Source organism: Poecilia mexicana, unplaced genomic scaffold, assembly GCF_051168715.1.
Source record: "Poecilia mexicana isolate PSO_F unplaced genomic scaffold, ASM5116871v1 scaffold_15, whole genome shotgun sequence".
In the NCBI taxonomy this organism is placed as follows: Eukaryota; Metazoa; Chordata; class Actinopteri; order Cyprinodontiformes; family Poeciliidae; genus Poecilia; species Poecilia mexicana.
In genome coordinates, this window is record NW_028263384.1 from 7,502,289 (window position 1) to 7,521,819 (window position 19,531).

The following is a 19,531-nucleotide window of genomic DNA, read 5'->3' on the forward strand; positions in this document are numbered from 1 at the left end:
AAGGTCCTGAGTCAGCAGTTATGGGTCTGGGCCTACACAGAACAGACAGAAAAAAAAACATCTGAGCCATGTTATCAGGCTTGAAAGCTGCCATATCTACACTTTGTTTCTCTTCAGACGCATACACTCCTCCGTCCGCACAATGCTGTCACTTGCCTCTTCCAATATGTATACTCATGCATATTCTTTTTAAAATTGTAAAGTTCTATGTGGGTGGGAACATCGTGCTATGTATTTAATAATAATATTATTTAATATTGTGTATTTACATACTTGTTGAGTGTTTAACAGAAGTAAAAAGCCAGTAAGGACAGCTTGACATGTCCTACACCAGGTGTGTCAAACTCATGTTTGTTTTGGGCCACATTAGGATCATGAATGGTCTCAAAGGGCTGGTTGTGTCAGAAGGTATAGATAAAACCCATTAAAAGACTGTTAAAATATTTATAAATAACTGCTACTTCTTAAAGTACTTCTTAAAATTAAATCAAATTGCTCACCTTTTTACATTGTAATTTGTTGCAGTCAAAGTCACAGATTTTGTGATGTTAATTTAGCAAAAAATTTCAATAAATATTGCGATAAGACGGTAAATGTGACTCGCCATCTCGATCACGGACGATAACTTGAAAGCAAAGATGAGGCAGCCGTGTAGTAAAGTAAGAAGTGCTTCCACCTGCAGGTGGAAGTTAGCATCACTTTAACCCAGTGTTTTTCACAATTTTTGCAGAAAAAAAAAAGTAACTTATTATTTAAACGCTATTGTGGTTGTGAAGTTTGTCAAAATTTGTTCATTTATTCTTTCAGTATATTCTATTTAGTCAACAAGTTATTTTCTCCTGGCATTTACTGCAGTTTAAGTTTGTGCTTAAATTGTGCGCTTGACGGGCTGTGGTTGCCATAGCAACCAGTAACAGTCAGCTCACCCCTCCGCCTCTTTGCTCCTGCTGTCTTGCAACCGAGGTATGTAGTGGAATCAGCTTTATGTTTTCTTTACACGTTTTAACATAATACACATATGTTTTTAACTGCTCTCATCATTAACGTTGTGCATATCAATTCAATTCAACTCAAAAATACTTTGTGTATGCCGAAGGGAAATTAAATGTTGTTGTAACTAATTTAATTAAAGTGCTATGGTAGATAATGATGGCTGTGGACAAAATGAAAATGAAACAAAATTAAAATTTTACAACAATTAATTGTTCTGTTTCTCTGAAGTTAGTATAGGTTTATTGTAGAAGTAGCTGGACTGATATTAACCACCAACATGACTCTTCGGTATGCTCCAATTTTTAAATTAAAATTAACATTTTAGTTGTCAATTGTGTGATAGTCTTTGGATTTTTAATACATTAATTGGGGCATGATTTCTTCTTATTATTTTTTTTTTACAAAGAATCAAGAAAATTATGGATAACCCTGAGCATCCTCTTCATGAGACTGTCAGAAAAACCTGTCTTCAGTCAAAGGCTTCTTAAAATGTTGCTGTAAAATAGACGACTACAGGAAATCCCGCCATTGTCATCTGCAAAAACTCTTTAAAAAATCTTGAATGATTAAAATTAGAAAAAAAAATTACATTTGGGATCAATGAAGTATTTTTGCATTTCAATTTGTATTGTTGTAACGTCTCTAAATGTCCACAAGGGGGCAGAATGGCTCAATTAACCCAAAGCAGTCAGGGGAGAGAAACTAGAACGTGTTTTATTGGTCAAACCGGAGAGGGCTAAAGAAGTCAATGAATCTTTCACTTTATTTAACGGAAAGGTTTTTTTATGTGTGCATATGCATTTGCGCATTTCTGGTTATATTTTGTGCACCTCATTGCCCTCTGATGCATGCTTTGGCGTCTAAACATTTACTTAAAAACGGGGGGGAAACTCCCCACTTTGTGTCACATTCGGACTTCGCCTGACGCTCATTTATTCCAACCACCTCCAGCCTGCTGACAACACCCAAAACAAACCCAAAGAGCGCGTCCGCCTAATCGGCTGAAGGCTCGGGGAAGATCTGTCCGATGATTAGCCCTCTCCAACAGACGGGGATTAAAGCTGCTGGTCTCTAATTATTATAAAGCATTCGTCAGCACATTTATCCACCCATTTCAGGGGCCGACAGTAAAGCGGAGGCGGGGAGTGTAGATGTCCTGTTAGGTGCTCTTTCTCTCTCTCCCTGTGTGTGTGAGGTGAGGCCTGGAGCCGACCGACGTCGGGGGACGCAGGAACTGGGAAATCCTCCCGCGGCAAGTCCCACGACGCAGACACGCCACGCTTTGCTCCCTCCCTCCGTCTCTCCCCCTCTCCCTCTCTCCCCAAGCTCGCATCCTGTGCTTTTCGGCTCAAGATGGCGGTGCAGGCAGCAGAAAAGGACGGAATAGTGAGTATTCCCAAAGCCACATCAGCTTTAGAAGCCATGGGTGGAAGGAATGGGGGGTGTGGGAGGAGGGATTGCGTTCATTTGTGCATTCGGTGGGGATTGCGTGGTAATGCGCATCGTTATCTGGACGTGGAAGTGCTGTAAACGTGGACCAGAGCGCAAAAACCAGAGGAGGGTGGGTTGGAGAAGGGGAGGTGGGGGGAGGACTCCTCTTTCATCCAACTATCATCCCATGCGTGGGGCTAGGGGGAGGAAACGAGGAGATCCAGCCCGGTTGTGGTGGCATGCCTTCACCCTACGCCGCACGGTGCTCAACACGCAATCAGCTCTCTAAACCTGCCAGATCGTCATTGTTGCGAACCGCGAAGCGAGGCCACAACAATTATCAATTATTGATCACACAGGCCCGCAGCCTCACGGTGGGTCTCTGACCCGGGTCCTTGTTTGCTTATCGGCTCCTGATTTGTGCTCTGGTGTCTTTTCAAGAACATGGACGGGGATCACACGCTGAACGACTCACTGGAGAACCCCGCTCTGATCTCACCCGACAAGGAGGATTTATCCCGTCTTTTGGTAAGAAATCTCTCCCCCCTTTCCCCCCCACCTCCACACGCCCCCAGTACCATTGTTTGAGTCAAGCTTTGAGAGTGTATCATCATATCCCGGTGTTTGATTTATTTGTTTGGGTGGGTGTGATGGTGGGGTGGGGGTGTTGTGCGCAGACGGTGCCTTTCAGCGGGCGCATCCGCGGCGGAATGCGACCGGGGAAGAAGATCATAGTGATGGGTATCGTCGATCTGGAGCCACACAGGTGAGATAAGGCCTCACGAAGCGGCAGGCTCAGTCCTACTTCTGCATATCTATAATACTCTGAATACAAGTCTGTGCGTACTGATTGATATCTAAGGTAAAATCCTTTTTTTGTTGTTTTTTTCCACTTTGTCAAACTTGTACATCCACTTCGTGAGGGCAGTGGAGCTTTAAATAAGCAGAGACAGGGCGTTTCCTCACCACCAGGAAGAACAGAAAAGGGGGGGCCAGGGGGCTGGGGCCATAGGGGAAAATATGAGGAATAAGAATCCCCAGTGAGGCAGATTTTGTTTGGGTGTGTCTTTTACCCTTCATGGAGACTTGTGTTGAATTTGAAGGGGAGGAAAAAATCCTCCCCATGACCTCATCTTTCCTGCTGCTGGCAGAGAATTCAGAGTCCAAAGTTCATGTGAAAAATAACAGCTACTCCAACAAGCTGTCTTTGTTTTGCTTTTTTCTTCTTTTGTTATTTTCTGTTGTGTCTTGGAAAGTTTACAGCAAGGATGAGATGCTTGAGTATGTATGAGCTGCACAGCTGCAGGGGAGGGAGGATAAACAGAAACTGTAGCATGAGGGATTATGCATAATTAACACACGCACACACACACATGATTTGCTCTTAGACAGCAACAGCAGAATTATTCATATGTCTCATCCCAGATTAGCTACAGATGTGGACACGTTTATTGCCCCCAATGGTGAAGATGAGTAAAAAGCCTAGAGATAAATGTATCTTTTATTTAAGTGGTCTAGTTGCATTCACTGTGAGAAACACATGTTAAGTAATTGTTTAGCATGTTTTCACGGGGAATAAATATGATGTGACACCACGAGCCATTCCCTTAAATGGGGAGTGTAAGGGAAGACGTTGGAGAACCTGGGAAGATTAAAAACTAAATAAATTTCAAGGCTCTTCAGCAGAGGTACCGACGTAATAGTCCAGTTTTGGATCTACTGTCCGACTCCAACATGTTTTATTGTCTCCTCAGCTTCGACGTCAGCCTGACCTGCGGACGGGATTTGGAAAAGGATGACCTGCCATTCGACGTGGCCCTGAAACTCACTGCTAGCTTCAGCAACCGGCAGTTTATGCGGAGCGCCCGCGTCTCAGGGAAATGGACAGATGAGGAAGCTTCCACTTCCTACTTCCCTTTCATCCCTGACCAGCCTTTTAGGGTAAGAACTTCCCTTTGCTTTTAGTATCTCAACATAAGAAGAGGTAGTCCCAGAGATCTGCCAGGTGTTTCCCAAACTTGGAGGTCAGGGCATCGAACACCAGAACCAAAGACCAAGACAGAATTCAAGGGGGATTGTGTGCTGACAACACAGAATGACAATTGTTCCTTTTTAGACTCCTAAAGACTGAAATTAAACAATTTACGTTTGACATGCCCTGACTTTTATTTAAAAAAAAAAAAATCTTATCTTTTTTCAAATCATTGAACGAATCGCACATAAACATTAGCAGGTAGTTCAAACAACACTCTTCAGTGTGGAAGTGGAAAGAAGACTTTTTGTGTATCAGTGAAGTGTTTAAAAACATGAGGAAACATGAAGGCTGTTGAACGCTTCCTGGAGGAAAGATGGATTTTATATTTGAAAACAATTGAACCGATTGCTCAGCTGGAGGAGTGGAAGCACCTGTTATCATGCAAATTAAGTAGGAAAGGAACAGAGACGGGTTGACGTCACCATCCTGTCAAGCCCTTCAGGCAACAGCAGGTAACAGGAAGTAGAATCTACTACAGTGAAGTTGCTAGGTTTCATCTATTTTTTTGAGGAATCCCGTTGTATTAGTCAACAAACTAGATAAAGAAATGTTGGCGGTGTTTTGGCAATCTCACAGTGAAGACCACGGTCTCCTCCTGACTCTACATTTGAGTAAACAGAGACTTATGTTGGCTAAAAACGGTAGAAACATTCAGTTTTATCGGATAAAATTCGTCATATCTGTTGATTTCCTATCAAAATCAGTGATCAAAAATAGTCTGGAAGATCTTTGATCTGTGCATCTTTGCTCTTTAATGCACGAGACCATCAGTCCTTGCAGCATTAAAACCGAAACAAACGGCAGAAACCCTGTGCGCCATCACGTGTGTCTAATGTTAACACAGCCTGCATGAGTGCAGTGGTGTGTTTACAAAACAGCATCAGCTGCTCACGTATAGAATGAAGTCAGTGCTGGGGGAGAGGGACGCTTCAGGTGGAACAGCTGTGACTCATCACTGCTAGACATCAGGGCCCGGATGCTCATTCACATTCCGCTCTAATAAATTATGAATCACGATCAGCCAGAAATAGTTTGAGTTTAAAGTCCATGTTAATATTCTCATGCATTGTGTTTGCAGAATATTTTTAGGCGTCCTTTTTGCTTCTCGCTGCCGTCTCTGTGATAAGGCCATCGTTGCTTGTGGTGGGTGCGCGGTCAGGAGCTGGAGCCTGGAGATTACAGCTGTTTGTTTGAAACAAAGTGGAGGCTTGTGGACAGACACATGATGATCTGTGGTTTTTACAGTGAAAAGGCTTTTTTTTTTGTCCTGCTGATCTCTTTATGGAAACAGGCCTGTTATTGGCAGGGGAAGCTTCCTCCGGTCTAAGGAGTGGGTGGAGGTCTACTAGTGTGGTTTTTGTGTTTATTACTGTATTTGGTCAAAAGTTGAACTTGCTGTGATCGTGAGGCATCCTTTGTGTCATGCTTCAGGTCAAACTGAACAAGTGGACTATGGGGGAAGCAGTAGTGGGTTCAAAATACTTGACCTATTTATAATATGAAATGAAAAATTTTACTAAATAACAATAAATCACTAGAAAATGGAACAAAAAATACTTGATAAAATGTAATAGTTTTTTTTTTTTCGTGCTGTGAATTTTATGGTTCCTACATGACAAATTGGAAATGGTTCAGGGATAAACTGAAAAAGCTATTGAAAATGGGGGTGAGGAAAAAAGTTAATGAAACGAATAAATTTTGTCCCAAGTTAATTTTATTGCAACCTGCTTTTCGAGTCTAAATCTTTTCAGTTATTTTTCTCTCGGCTGAAAATGTAATTTGCTAAATTAAAACTTGCATCTTTCTTTTTTTTTTTTGGAGGTCTTCTGCCCCTGCTTCCCTTTACTTTATCTGCTTCCTTTCTCTCCTTCCCTTCCTGCAGATTGAGATCCACTGTGAGCACCAGCGCTTCCGGATATTCGTGGACGGACACCAGCTCTTTGACTTTTATCACAAAGTGAAATCCTTGCCCTCAATCGACACAGTACGGATACAAGGAGACCTACAGATCACCAAGCTCGGTTAACGCTCCCTGCTCTTCCCACTCGCAGGAGATCTGTTTTGTGTGTGAAGCAAAGACTTGATCACAAATGACCGCACACACACACTAGCGCATTACGTCGTCACCGGTAAGCCGTCATCCAGCGCTGCAGCAGCATTCCATGTTGGGGGTAAAATAGCTCTCTAGAGAGGACTGTTTAGGATTTTTCAGCTTTTTTTTTCTTCAGTTGTGAGGGTATAATGCGTTTCTGCTCATTTCTTTCTTTTTAACTTTCTATCCAATCATTTAATTTAAGCTCTAAAACCTTCATAAGTAAAGGCAAACCTCTAAAATAGATTGTTTGGGAGGAAACTTTGAGTTCAAGATTGGAAAATTACTGTTTGTTTTGATTATGATCTCTGCTTCCAAGGATGCTTTAATAGAAATTATTCTTCAGATGAAAAAAAATAAATCTGCTCATATTGTTCAAGAGTCAAGCAAATTTACCAGTAACTGCTGTACAATGAGTTTTACTCCAGATAAAGCTGATGTCAGTAGAAATATCACTGTTTTTTTCCCCCCTGTGTGTTTATATTCAGTTTTTTTCAAAGCTCAGAGATGTCAATTCAGTTCAAATTTAAAGTCTTATTACTGCAGACCTAAAACTTTCTGGCCTATTTGTTACTTTCCGCCGTTGCACTTTCAACTCTTGTGCTCTCCATGAGGTCTATCCTAGTTTACGTGATGATGTGCTGCAGCCTCCCCGACCTAAATACCTAAAAACCAGGATTATATCGAGACGTCCCACATTGCTGTGTGCTGCGTTCGCAGGCAGATTTTTAGCGACTCCTGCAGATGGAAAGCAGAAAATCATGTTGAAATGACTTATTTTGTGTAATTGGCTTAACTTCTGGAAATCCTTCAAACCTGAAAGCAGGACCACGTCGTTGGCGGTACTTTGAATGTACGATGTGCATGTTTCCATGGTCGTGCAGACGACATAGCGATGTACATAATTAATTTAAAACGTTTAATACTTCAGTTGATTTTGCAGTGTGGCTGTCGATGTCACAGTTCAGGAACGTGTGTGTGTATTTATTTGTGTTTTCTGAATCATTCCACACCAGCTCATAGCGAGGCAGAGCTTTAATGTCACCAGGAGCTCCTTCTGAAGTCTTGCTAGTAACAATGCGATGCACCAGTCTGTCATTATGACTGTTCCGCTACGTGCAGAAGATCCCTTTTTTTCCTCGGTTATGACAATTCTGCACTAATTGTTGTAGTAAAACTGCTAAAAGTCGTACTTGCTGTTGGTGCTGCTACTGCTTCTCTTCCAGTATTAACATTGTTACAGGGTTGTAAGTTCCTGCTGAAGCTCCATAAGATGAAATGTACTAAAATTTCACAGAGAAAGCAAAGGCTGTGTGGGTTGAAAGTTTGGGATATGCTGATTAAAATATAGCATATTTTGTCAACCGTCATGTTACTGAGTGACCAATTAAGTTTACTGAGTATTACTTTATTGCTGCGATGTTTACTATATTTATTTGGTTATTGAAGTCGAGGCTGTTGGATACCTCCAGCTTTGTAAAGACATCAAGGGGCGTTCTTGTTATAATGAAATCTGATCTGCATGAACCACCTGAAATGTTTTTTGTTTTTTCATAATCTTGCTCTAAAGTCATGAAAAAGATAATAGTAACTTTAAATAACCAGTCACAAAGCCCATTTTTTGCTGTGGATAGACCAAAACTGATAGTTTAAAAGGAAAATTGTCACTGATTGGTGACATTAATCTAGACTGAACCTCTCTGAGGCCTTATACACACGTAGCCAGGTCTTTATAAAAACAAATATCTCTGTCACATTGTTTAAAAACAATCTTGTACACAAGAAATCTGTTTCTGAAAAGTTTTCATCCACATTAACTTGCATAAATACGCCAGACCCACAGGGGGCGGTGTAGTGCTAAACTGAAACCCATGTCGGCCAATCAGATTGCTTGAAAATAACTACAACTTCCTGTTGGGGATTAAACATGGCACCAGGAGGTTCATTTTTGTGGAGAGGTGTGCAGGTTGAACTACTTTTAAATCGTATTAGAATATGAAGTTAAAACACAAGATGATGTTGATTGGGAATCATTTCAAAGCGAGCATGTGGATATGTTGGCTCATGAATAATCTGGACTCTAAATCTCAGTTTCACAGACAAATATGAAGTTTTTTTTAAACGTAGACTTTGGTCTGAGTTTGTATAAATGCGTGTCTTTGGTGATATTAAACAGTTTTTGTGAGGGAGAAAGGCCAAAATGAATAAAAAATGTTTTTCCTTGATATCCGGCTACGTGTGAACTAGGCCTAAAATTCAAACAAAACTAGAAACAATGTCATTGTTTGTTTTGTTTTTTTCTTGTGAAGGATATTTTTAGGAAAATGTCGTAGAAAGAAATTTGCCACAAATTTGACCTCTGACACCATCTAGTATACTCCACATTGTTCACAAAGAGTTCAGAAGTCTTTCTGTTGTGCTGCTCTGAATCTGAAGTAAGCCATGACATCTGTGCCCTAACCTGCGTGCTGACTTCACTGCCTAGAACGTCATCCACCATATCGCTTTTTACTCCTCATGCTGCATCCATTAAAACCTCAATGTATGCACTAACTGTTCATTCTGCCCCTACTGTAGCAATAAATAACGTTGCTGTTGTGTGAGCGAGGTCTGCTCTGAGGCACAGCGCCTCTTTGAACCGGGTCTTCCTGAGTTCAGTCCTTGTTCTTCGCTGGCAGGCACTCGTTTATTTCGGACACAAACAGGAAGTGCGCGCGGTGTGGAATGCGAGTGTGCCGAGAGGTCAGATCAGATCTCTACATGATGTGTAAATGTGCATTGTTGGTGTTTGGTATACTTTCCTCTGTTTTTTGTTTTTTTTTTAAGTTTATGAACAATGACCATTGCTACTGCCTCAACGTGTTGATTTGGTCTACGTGACTCGGTGGTACGGTGCTGGTGGTAGATGTGTGTTCAGTTCAGTGTCATGTTCTCGGCTGTTGTGCAGTTTGCAGAGTTGACTGCTGCAGGAATTATGGGGGAGGAAGATAAACAATTGAAAAATTATAGCTCTGTTTATGTCGAGCTTTCTCAGCTGGGACTCTCGGCGACAGTTGCAATCGGTCATTTGCAAGTTTGTTTGGGGTTTTTTTTGGGTTTTTTTAGTGGGTTGTACTAGGCAAGGGTCTAAATCAGATTCTCATGGTATAACATTGCCAGAACCAAAGCCTTTTAACATAGAAACAAATGCATAATATGTTATAGTTGCTTTTAACACACACAAAATATTCCTACTGCTGCTAAAATAGTGGAGCATATTACAAGTTTAATAGCATCAATAATAATTTCTCGTTACACTGATTTGAAAACAAAGACCTGAGTAAAAATCAGAGTCCTGAAATTAATGCTGATCTTGGTTGGATGGATCTTTTTGGGTAGGATTGTCAGTCTTAAAAGAGGCGTATTGTGCAAAATTTGTATTCTGCACTTTTTGTACTTCCATTTGAGTTTCTCCTGCTTCTAAAAACAGCACAAGTGCTTGGGGAGGGGAAAAAATGCATTCAGATGTTTTTTGGTGTCTGGAAAAATGACCCGTTTTAAAGTCCTCCACAAAGTAATGATACAAATCAGCAGGAACTGCGCCTCACCTAGCAAACCAAGCAGAACTCCAGCACGTTGGTCAGCTGGTTTTACAGCTGTGTGCGCTGTACAACGGCTGCTGGAAAAGACGAGAGTTTTGTTGTTAACTCTCCATTCAGACACCAGTTTCTGCATTCTTGTTGGTTGTGCAGGAGGCTCTACTAATGCTTTTCAAAGCTGTACGGTTGTATAATTACACATTTGTTTTGTTATTTTCACGTGACCGTAAACGTTGAGTTGGAGGGCGTGGCCAGCAGCAGCTCATTTGGATTTAAAGTGACAAGAGGCCCTAAAACGCCTCAGTTTGAAAGGAAAATAGGTAGAACTGACCAGACTGAAAAATGTAAGCAAAAAAATATAAACTTTTTTTTTAATAGACCTATCCTAACCTGTTCACATAATAAGTCACCTTCAAGTGTTAATCAACACTTCTTTATTTGCTACACCATCACTAAAAGTATTTCTATACAGTAAAAAGAAGAAAACAGTTGACGGTGAGCAACAACAGGTGTGAGAGGGGCAGCAGCTGTCACAGCCAAACCCAACTGTTGCACCTTTTCGTCCATCTCATTGAAAAGAAAAACGTCAAACAGTTACGAACGGTATTCGGGAAACTTTAGCGTGTTTTTTTTTTTTTTTTTTTAACCTTGACCCCAGTATCCATGCCATGCTTAGGTTGTAACCATGTCTGCAGAGCATGGTGCACAGCACAATGCAACCTTGTAGGGTACTCGTATGTTCCTTCTTTGTTCTGTTGCACTTTAACCCCACCTTGGAGACTCCCGGTTTGGTACGTGCTCTCAGAAAGCTTCTGTTCTGTACTTGTTGATCTCCTTATGAATGAATCCCATGAATCCTCCACAAAGTAACGGAAAGTAAACTCTGGGAAATGTTAACTTTTTTTTTTTTTTTTTTTAACTCCAGACTGTTCCATTATTTGCTCTACAAACCCATTTAAAATGGAAAAATGTAACCGAAGAACTGAATGTCTCTCTCTTTCTGATTGTAACCGGTTTAAATGCAACCCGGCTCCTACTGCCGCCAGAATTTATTCCCAGCTGTGTTCAAGTACGAAAATCCACATCTTAATTTGAAAGCTTCCAGTTGATATGTGTGCTACCCTATGTTTTATTTATTTTTATTTTTTTTTAGATGTAGATACTGGTGGGCGTGGCCTCAGGGGATTTATTTTGTACATTTTATGAATGAGTTGCGTGGCAGCTCGTAAACGTAACCTTTCCCCCCTTCTCCAGTTTCTGGTTTGGTCTAGCATGCTGTTCATTTTCTCTTCATCATTCAATGTTTGTTGAGGCTGTTTACAGAAAAGTATGAATAAAAATGTTCTGTTCCAGTACAGAAGAAATCCCAACTATTTCAATATCTGATTGCTAATTTTTTCCCCCCTTCCAGTTGGAACAACTTTCTAAAAGTGCGAGAAACTAAAATGGCTGTTGTGTGAAATGCTCCATCCCATTTATTTACAAAATGTCCTAGTAGAAGTAGACTGATCTCTTTCTAATGTGTTGTGTGGTGTACAGGTCATTTTCTAATAATTTATTGTAACCTGCAGGATCAGTGAGCCTGCTCTATGACGCTGTCTAAATAAAGGCATATTGAGAAGTCACAGTTTCCAATTTGTGCAAACGTTAACGTTTCTTCCTTGGGGGGCGGTGCAGGGGGCGGGGCTTAAACTTCACCGTTAACCAACAGGTCTACAAAGAGTTGGATCATCTCCAATTGGTTTAGCTGTCGGATTATTTGTCATGGTGGTTCTTTGGAGCTGCTTTCCAACTGTTTTATAGAAATCACAACATGGAACATTCCTGAAAATACATGAGGAAAAAAATTAGCTTCTTATTAATCGGTCAACTTTGCCGATGAATAAACTTTAAATATGACGTTAAATAACTTTTTAATGCGACGCTGAAAAATAGACGGAGTACAAAAGAGCAATAGACTGCGTAGGTCTGATTGGTTTTAGCTTTGAGTCTCTTTGCTTACGTACCCAATATCAGAACCAGAAGTAAAGTTCAGCTGTCTTCCTCACATCTGCTTATTTATAAATTCCATAAGGGATTAAGAGAAGCTTGTCGAGGTTATTGATGGTAACGCTGAAGGAAGTGTTCTGGTTTCTGCCAAGTGCTGAATCTGTTCTGTAAAACAGAAGTCATTTATTATTCTCTGAAAACCTGATGACACGAGGGCAAATTTGAAATTTGGCCCCACCTTTCCACAAGGTATGTTTGACACAAAACAACAACAAAAACACACTGAATGGCATCATGATTTGTTTTGTATATGGAAGTATTTGTCGCAAAATGCCTGTTGGAAACTTGGAGTAAAAGGCATTTTATTTTATTTTTGTGAAGTTAAGTACACATCCAAAACAACTGAATAATGTTTCTAATCTTTTTAAATTATTTGGAGGTGAGTTTTTTATTTTTTAGAGGAAAATTAAAGTTTGGGAATGTTTAAGCCGGAGAGAAGAACTGAGTTCCTCAAACAAAATCAAAAACGTTCATCTGAAAATCCCTGTGGGCTAAAGATGAACTCCCTATCTGACAGATCTTGAGAACGTTTGCTTGGAAGAGAAGACCAATACTGCCACATCAAGATATGTGATGCCAAAAATATTCTTCGTAATCCTAAAGCTCTGCCTTAAACGTGAAATGTGAATGAAATGACTGAACTCATGCAAAGCGTCTGAGTGTCCGAATGAAGCGTTATACAAGTCTGTCATTTCTTTTCATTTAACAGCAGCGTCCAAACATTTTGCACCAGGTGCCAAAATTGGCAAATTTTAACTCCTGGTGAGCCACAAGTTCATTTCTGCAAAAATGAGTTTGAGTTTAATGAGTTTATACAATTATCGTTAGTTATACCTTCTTAGAAATAAATAAAACTTTTTCTTTTGTTTGTAATAAAAGATCTGAAACATAAAAAGAACTTTGCATTGTGCTTCAAGGAAAAACAGACAACTCCCAAATTTTGGGGGGTGAGGTGATCAATTGTTTTCTATTTTACTGTCAATTTTTTTTCCATTCTTGACTTGTAGGGACCATAAAGAAAGCTTTTCAAGGGCCACAAACACCCCCCTGGGTCACACTTTGGACTCCTCCTGACCTTAAAGGCATGCACACTTCTGCAGTCGTGTTTTTGGACCTATTTTATTTTATTACTATGTGGGCAAAGTTTTGAAATAACTCACCTTTGTCCTTTGTTTACATTAGGAAATATGGCATTTTGAATGTGTATTTAAGAGTCATTGTTTGTTACTGAAAATTAAATGAATTTGCCTCCCTGTTTAACTCATGTACTAAGAGATAATAAATGACAACATAAGTATCTAAAATACAAGCGACTTAAGGAAATATGCAGATATGCAAATGAATACAGTGAAAGGCAGTAAACTCAGAAAATGTTTACCCTATAAAACCAATGCTCTTTTTTGTTGTTTGTTTAGAACAGGGGTGTCAAACTCAATTTCACCGAGGGCCACTTCAGCATACTGGCCACCCTCAAAGGGCCACATTGACGGTACAAATCAGGAGTGCCCAGCTGCAGTCCTTCAGACTGCAACTTTTAGATGCATCCCTGCTAAAACACACCCCAGGCAAAAGGTTGACTTCCCTCATTAGCAGCAACTCAGTTCTGTAGAGCCTTATAATGAGTAAATTATCCAGGTGTGTTAGAGAAGGAACTCATCTAAAGTTGCAGATGGTAGCTCTGGAAAACTAGACTTGGGCACCCCTAGCATAAAATGTATGAAAATACAATGTTAAAAATAAATTGAACACCTCATATTGTTAAACAACTCTTTGGAGCTTCTGGTTAGGAAGCGCATTCAAAACCTTTGTTTGAAATGGCGCGTTAAATTCAAGTCTCCATTACAGACCAGAGAAAACTAAAGAGAATGCAACTTTGTGTTAATCCATTTGAGGAGCCGGCAGTTTATCTTGAGGAAATAAATGACGATGCAAAAGTTAATTAGATTGTAACATGCGCAGTGCGCTGCTCAACCACTGCGGAGGCAGTTACGTTACGCCACTGCGAAGAATTAAAAACCGCTGGGAGTAACTCATCCAGCGGATTTAACAAATGGAGCCTTCTGGGTTCACGTTACCCAGGAGAGCGGCGCTCTGGAGGAGCTGCAGACGTAACATCTGTCCGTTTCGGAGAAGCGAAAAAAAAAAAATAAAAATCCTTAAAGCGCACACCGGACCCCGCAAGGTAAAACACTCAGAGTTCAGTTGATCTGTTTGGATCAGACAGATCCAACTGACTGATGAATTAGCGCAGATTTTTCTGCAGATGGGAACCAGGAGGAAGTGCGTTCAGACCCCAGCGGGTGAAGTGATGCTAATTTAAGTGAAGTCGCTTAATTTAATTTATTAAAAGTTATTGGGGCCTCAGTCAGTGGTTTTTTTGTCACTACGGAGAAAAATGTAGATGCATTTATCTGCTTAATTTGTGATGGGATCAGGATTCACGGTGAATATTCACTAAACCGCATAAAATGCGGCTAAATAGCCGATGTTAATATGATTATAATTTCACGGATAAAAATAGTACAGGGCCAATTTTTTTTTTTTTTTATGTTGTCGGTCAAGATAACGGATAACAAAAAAAGTCTAGCGCGACCTGCCGCCCTGACACCAACTCACACATCTTCATTCACAGTCTTACTTGTAAATCGATTTTTCTTTTCTTGGACGTTTTGATGTTAGCTTGTCGAAGTCTCAGTTTTATTCGCTGGTAAAATCAATAAGCAGCTTAAGGTGACTCTGCTGCTCTCTAGTGGCGAGAAGCCGTAATGTTGGCTGGTAACAATCGGAATGCATTATGGGAGATGTAGTTTGTCGTCAATTCGTGCTCAAAACCTATTTTAAGTCAATCATGGACCTATAAAACGCTGGGGGGGCCACATAAAATGACATGGCGGGCCACATGTGGCCCGCGGGCCTTGAGTTTGACACATGTGGTTTAGAAGGTGGTCTATAAATGGAGAAAATATTCACTGCCAGCTGCCTCTGATTTAAATAAAGGAACATTTTAGCGCCGTAAATTAAACTTTCTTCATGTCTGAGAACCAAAGAGGCATCGACAAAAAGCAGCCCCTGACAGGGCTTGTCATTTATGTCCTCACAGCTGCTGAGTGGCCTACACCAAGCCCGAATCATTTGCATCCCAGTTGCACTGGATAAGCAACTCAAAACAGGGAACATTTCACCCTGTATGCAAAGATAAATGTCTTAACCAGCCGGCCACGAGAGCAAGCAAGTGAAACGGCTGACGAAGAGTATGGCAAAGTGCTGGTGACAATTGGAGAAAAGCAATACAAAAAAACCTGAGGAAGTTTTTTTAGTTGTTTTAAGTATTAAAAGGAAATAATAATTTGTTGACGAGAAAAAAAAGTCTATGAATAATAAAATCAAAATGGCACCAACATAAGACCTGTTAAAGGCATGTCTTATCCTCTTGAAGCATTATTTAGAATAAGAAGGTATTTTTCTTTACAAAAGATCCTGACATGCACTTGATATTTGTGACATTTACTAAACACGTGTAGGAAGAAAACACAGCAGTGTGTTTTCTCAATGTGTTTTTTCCAATTTATTCCATAAATACTCAACAGAATTTCGAATTTATTTGTCTGTATTTCAGCTTTAATTCTGTAATAGGAGAGAGAAGAAAAATTCACAAAAAGCATCCGCCATTTTTTTTTTCTTCTAAGTGACTTCCATACCCGAAGAAGAACACTGGCATGCTGAAAAGGTTGTTACTACCACCAGGGAGAGAACTAAAACATGCCGGATGCCGGACCTAGAGGACGGATTTTGGTAACCCCTGTCTTAAGGAATTCATAAGACTATTTCTGATTGTATAAAAACCAAACGGCATCACAGAAAGCCTTCATAGTCCTCCTGGGCAACAAGGGGCGCTACAGAACTACATTTTTAAAATGTTTTTTATAAGCCAGTGACAAAAGACAAAAGATTAATTAAATTACTTTGATTCGATTAGACGTGGAACTCATTTTCTGTTCAAAGGGACTAGTTTCTTTTTCATTTTCCCTCCCTGCCGCATCCTTCTTGTTTGCTGGCTGTGGTTTTCCCCCCCGGGTGGTTCTGTCATGTCGGGGATGCAGCAGCTCAGGCTGCTGGTCAGCGAGCGGCTAACAGCGGCTGCAGAGGAAATCTTCGGGCTCGTTGAGAGGACAATAACCGAGTATCAGGAAGAGGTGGTCCGCTCCAAGAGAGAAATCATCCAGCTGAGGCAGCAGATCGAGCAGCTGACCGTCTTACAGCCCCGAGTGTCATTGTTCAAAGGAGGTTGGTAGCGACGCCGTCGAAGCAACCTTCGAGCTGTTGCTAAGTAACCGAGAAAAAAAAAAAAGATGAAGAAACAACGACTTTGCTGCCATATGAGCAACATCCGCAGTAATTTAGTTTAAGAAAATGTGCTGTAAAACGTAGCTAAACACAGTTAAACTGTCTCAAGCAGCATATAGAACGTTTACTGAACTTTTACACTTGCAGGTCATCTATCTGGCTATCTATCTACCTTGAAAATGACAAGCTTTAAAAGGGGCCTATTCTGTAAAATTCACATTTTGCTGGTTTCGTTTTTATACTTCCATCTGGGTCTCTACTGCTTCTACAAATAGCCCAAGAGCTTAAAAATCATCCAGCTGTTTTATTTCCCTTTGTTAGCAATAAACTTTTTTGGTGTGTGGAAAATTAACTGTTTCAAAATCCTCCTGATTGTTGAGTTTCACTGCTAGCTACTTTACATTATTATTATTATTTATATTATTTGCTAGCTGCTAGCAATCTAGCAGTTACCCAGCAACCCAAACGGAGCTCCAGCACACTAGGTCAGCTAGTTTTATGTTCTTTACAATGGCTGCTGGAAATTGTTTTGCTGTTGACTTATCATCTAGAAACCATTTGGTGCATTCTTGTTGGACGTGCAGGAGGCTCCACTTCTGCTTTTCAAAAATGTACTGCTGTATAATTGTGCATCTGTTTGCAGCCACATTCACATCCCAGTGTAAAAGTTAAATTGGGAGGCTTGGTCAACAGCAGCTGATTATTTGACTTTAAAGTGACAAGAGTCCCTAAAACAGCTCATTCTGAAAGGAGCTCAAAATAGGCAGAACTGAGCAGATTAAAATCTCATTATCTGCAAAAAATGTGATAAACATGTTTTGTATAGCCTGTAGACCTATTCTAACCTGTCCAAGGAAGCATTATAGATCACCATTAAGTTGGTGCTGGGCATATTTTTCATTAGGCTCATATTTCTATATTACAATATTTTTTTTATTAGTTCAATATAACATTCAAATCTAAAATGTCATCTTGTCATTACTGTGAGAAGGGCTGGGTGACATGGACTTAGAATTTTATGACAACATTTTGCGGTACTATTGTGATAACAAATAAAATAATGAAAACCATTTATCACGACTTTCTAAGGTAACTGTACGCCTGTGATTGCGAGGAGCAGCATTCATAGCGCCACAAACACTGTTCTTGATAAACGATACAGTAAAAGCTAACCCCTAGCTGTAAGTGGAAAATTATCACAATTAACACAAACAATGGCTTTAAAGCTTACGTCTGTGTCTAATAATGTGTTTTGATGTAGTCCCTCCTTTGCATGTTGTCTGTCTCCTAGATGTCGAGTCAGTGTCAGAAAACCAAAGCCAGCCTCCAGCAGAGGAACAAAAGGAATGTGGAGACCATCGGCAGGTTAAAGAGGAGCAGCTGGATGTCTGCATCATTCCAGACGTGGATACCGATTCTTCTGACGACGTAAAAGTTTCTCCTTTCGAATCGGAGATGACCCCTCACGTCGACTCCCAGCTGTTACCAAGCGTCAGCTCCATAACCGTGACTCTGAACAGCGGCGACGAGGGAAAATGGATTGGAAATTTTGGCGGGAGCTCATTGCATTCTGGTCCAAGTCGCGGCCACGTTTCCCTCGTGCAGCCGGAACACGTCCTGGACAGCAAGTCCTGCCGTCTCTGCGGCGTGTCCTTCATCAGGGACTGCGACCTGATCAGGCACGTGGACGAGTCCCACGCAGGGCAGAAGGCCTTCAAATGCTTCGAGTGTCACAAGGAGTTCGCCCGGAAAGACAGCTTGACTTTGCATCTGAGGGTCCACACGGGCGAGAAGCCGCACAGGTGCCCCTTCTGCGGGAAGTTCTTCACCCAGACCTCCAACCTCAGGGTTCACATGAGGAAGCACACGGGCGAGAAGCCGTACTTCTGCAGCTCGTGTGGCAAAATGGTGGCGCACTCGTATCACCTTAAAACATGCTCCAGGCGATCCTCTGTCACGATGGACGTTAGTGGACATTAGAGGTCTTCTAACTGAATTCTGGGCGGTTAAAAAAAAACAAAAAAACAACGTACACTACAAACCTGAGTTTGCACAGAAAAGCCTTGGAATCACGTTGTATTATGGAAGCTTTCTTCTGATCAGATACAGATGCTATAGATGCAGACTATTTATTATTTTTATATATTATTATTTGTGTTATTATTATTGTCATAGAGGTCTTTTGGAATCACATGAAACTTTTTTAACCCATAAAACATCTGTTTAACTCTTCAAGTTTGATTTGAGTAGTTTTCCCCCTGCTTATTGTGACGTATCTCTCAATAAAGAAACACTGTGTGAGATTTAGCAAGTATTGAGTCTTTTTTGGGGATTGTTTATTTGGCCCCTGAACTGTGTTTGTTTATGTCTGATTGTACTGAGCTCTTAAATGCAATCACTTTTTTCAGGTAAAGTTACCTTTAGCACTTTGGAAAATGATGAGTTTAGAGAACTAAAATATGCAGGACTGACTTTCGCCTGAGCATCCTTTTGCTAATATTTTGGAAATTCAGGCTAAGAGCTACAGCTAACATTAGCAGTAACTTTTCACTAACATTTGGGGTTGCTGGCTAAATGCTACAGCTTTTCCAGGAATGTTTTGGTAAAGTTTCATGAATTTAGGCTAAAAGTTACAACTAACTTTTCCAGTAACTTTACACTGACATTTAGTGGCCGTTGTCTCAAGGTTACAACTAGCTTTTGCAGTAGTATAATACTAACATTCGGGGGATGTTTTAAAGTTATGGGTTACTTTTGCAGTATCGGTCTTCAGATTTATATAATATGCAAAATTAAATTATACTACTGTGATTCATGGATGGTGCATCCAAATAAACTGGAAATTAACAAATGTTTATGTCAGAAATGTAACTTAATAACGAAAACTCTTACTGTATATAGATTCACTACACACCCCCTGATATATTTCAACCATAATTCCTGCTAATTCTGTTTGCTATGGCTTCATGCTTCCATCTGCTGTAAGCTTTACCAAAAAGGTGAAGGTGA

General features: G+C 40.5%; 2 protein-coding genes across 2 annotated transcripts; both read left to right on the top strand.

The window, feature by feature from the left end:
- The first annotated feature begins 1,709 nt into the window (after positions 1-1,709).
- On the top strand, positions 1,710-11,752 carry lgalslb (lectin, galactoside-binding-like b). The gene is made up of 5 exons (XM_014980188.2): positions 1,710-2,379; positions 2,866-2,952; positions 3,102-3,190; positions 4,179-4,365; positions 6,342-11,752. Exons 1-5 carry the CDS (start codon positions 2,347-2,349, stop codon positions 6,483-6,485), a joined length of 540 nt encoding a protein of 179 aa, XP_014835674.1. The 5' UTR covers positions 1,710-2,346; the 3' UTR covers positions 6,486-11,752.
- Positions 11,753-13,578: 1,826 nt separating this feature from the next.
- Positions 13,579-18,829, top strand: LOC106913571 (uncharacterized). Its single transcript, XM_014980161.2, has 2 exons — positions 13,579-16,462; positions 17,814-18,829. Exons 1-2 carry the CDS (start codon positions 16,264-16,266, stop codon positions 18,500-18,502), a joined length of 888 nt encoding a protein of 295 aa, XP_014835647.2. The 5' UTR covers positions 13,579-16,263; the 3' UTR covers positions 18,503-18,829.
- Positions 18,830-19,531: the final 702 nt, after the last annotated feature.

Bases quoted from the DNA above. Each gene is read 5' to 3' on its own strand.
- LOC106913571 (XM_014980161.2), top strand. From the start codon at position 16,264: ATGTCGGGGATGCAGCAGCTCAGGCTGCTGGTCAGCGAGCGGCTAACA. The intron at 16,463-17,813 runs GTTGGTAGCGAC...TCTGTCTCCTAG, and splicing joins AGTGTCATTGTTCAAAGGAG to ATGTCGAGTCAGTGTCAGAA.
- lgalslb (XM_014980188.2), top strand. From the start codon at position 2,347: ATGGCGGTGCAGGCAGCAGAAAAGGACGGAATA. The intron at 2,380-2,865 runs GTGAGTATTCCC...TGTCTTTTCAAG, and splicing joins CAGCAGAAAAGGACGGAATA to AACATGGACGGGGATCACAC. The intron at 4,366-6,341 runs GTAAGAACTTCC...CCCTTCCTGCAG, and splicing joins TCCCTGACCAGCCTTTTAGG to ATTGAGATCCACTGTGAGCA.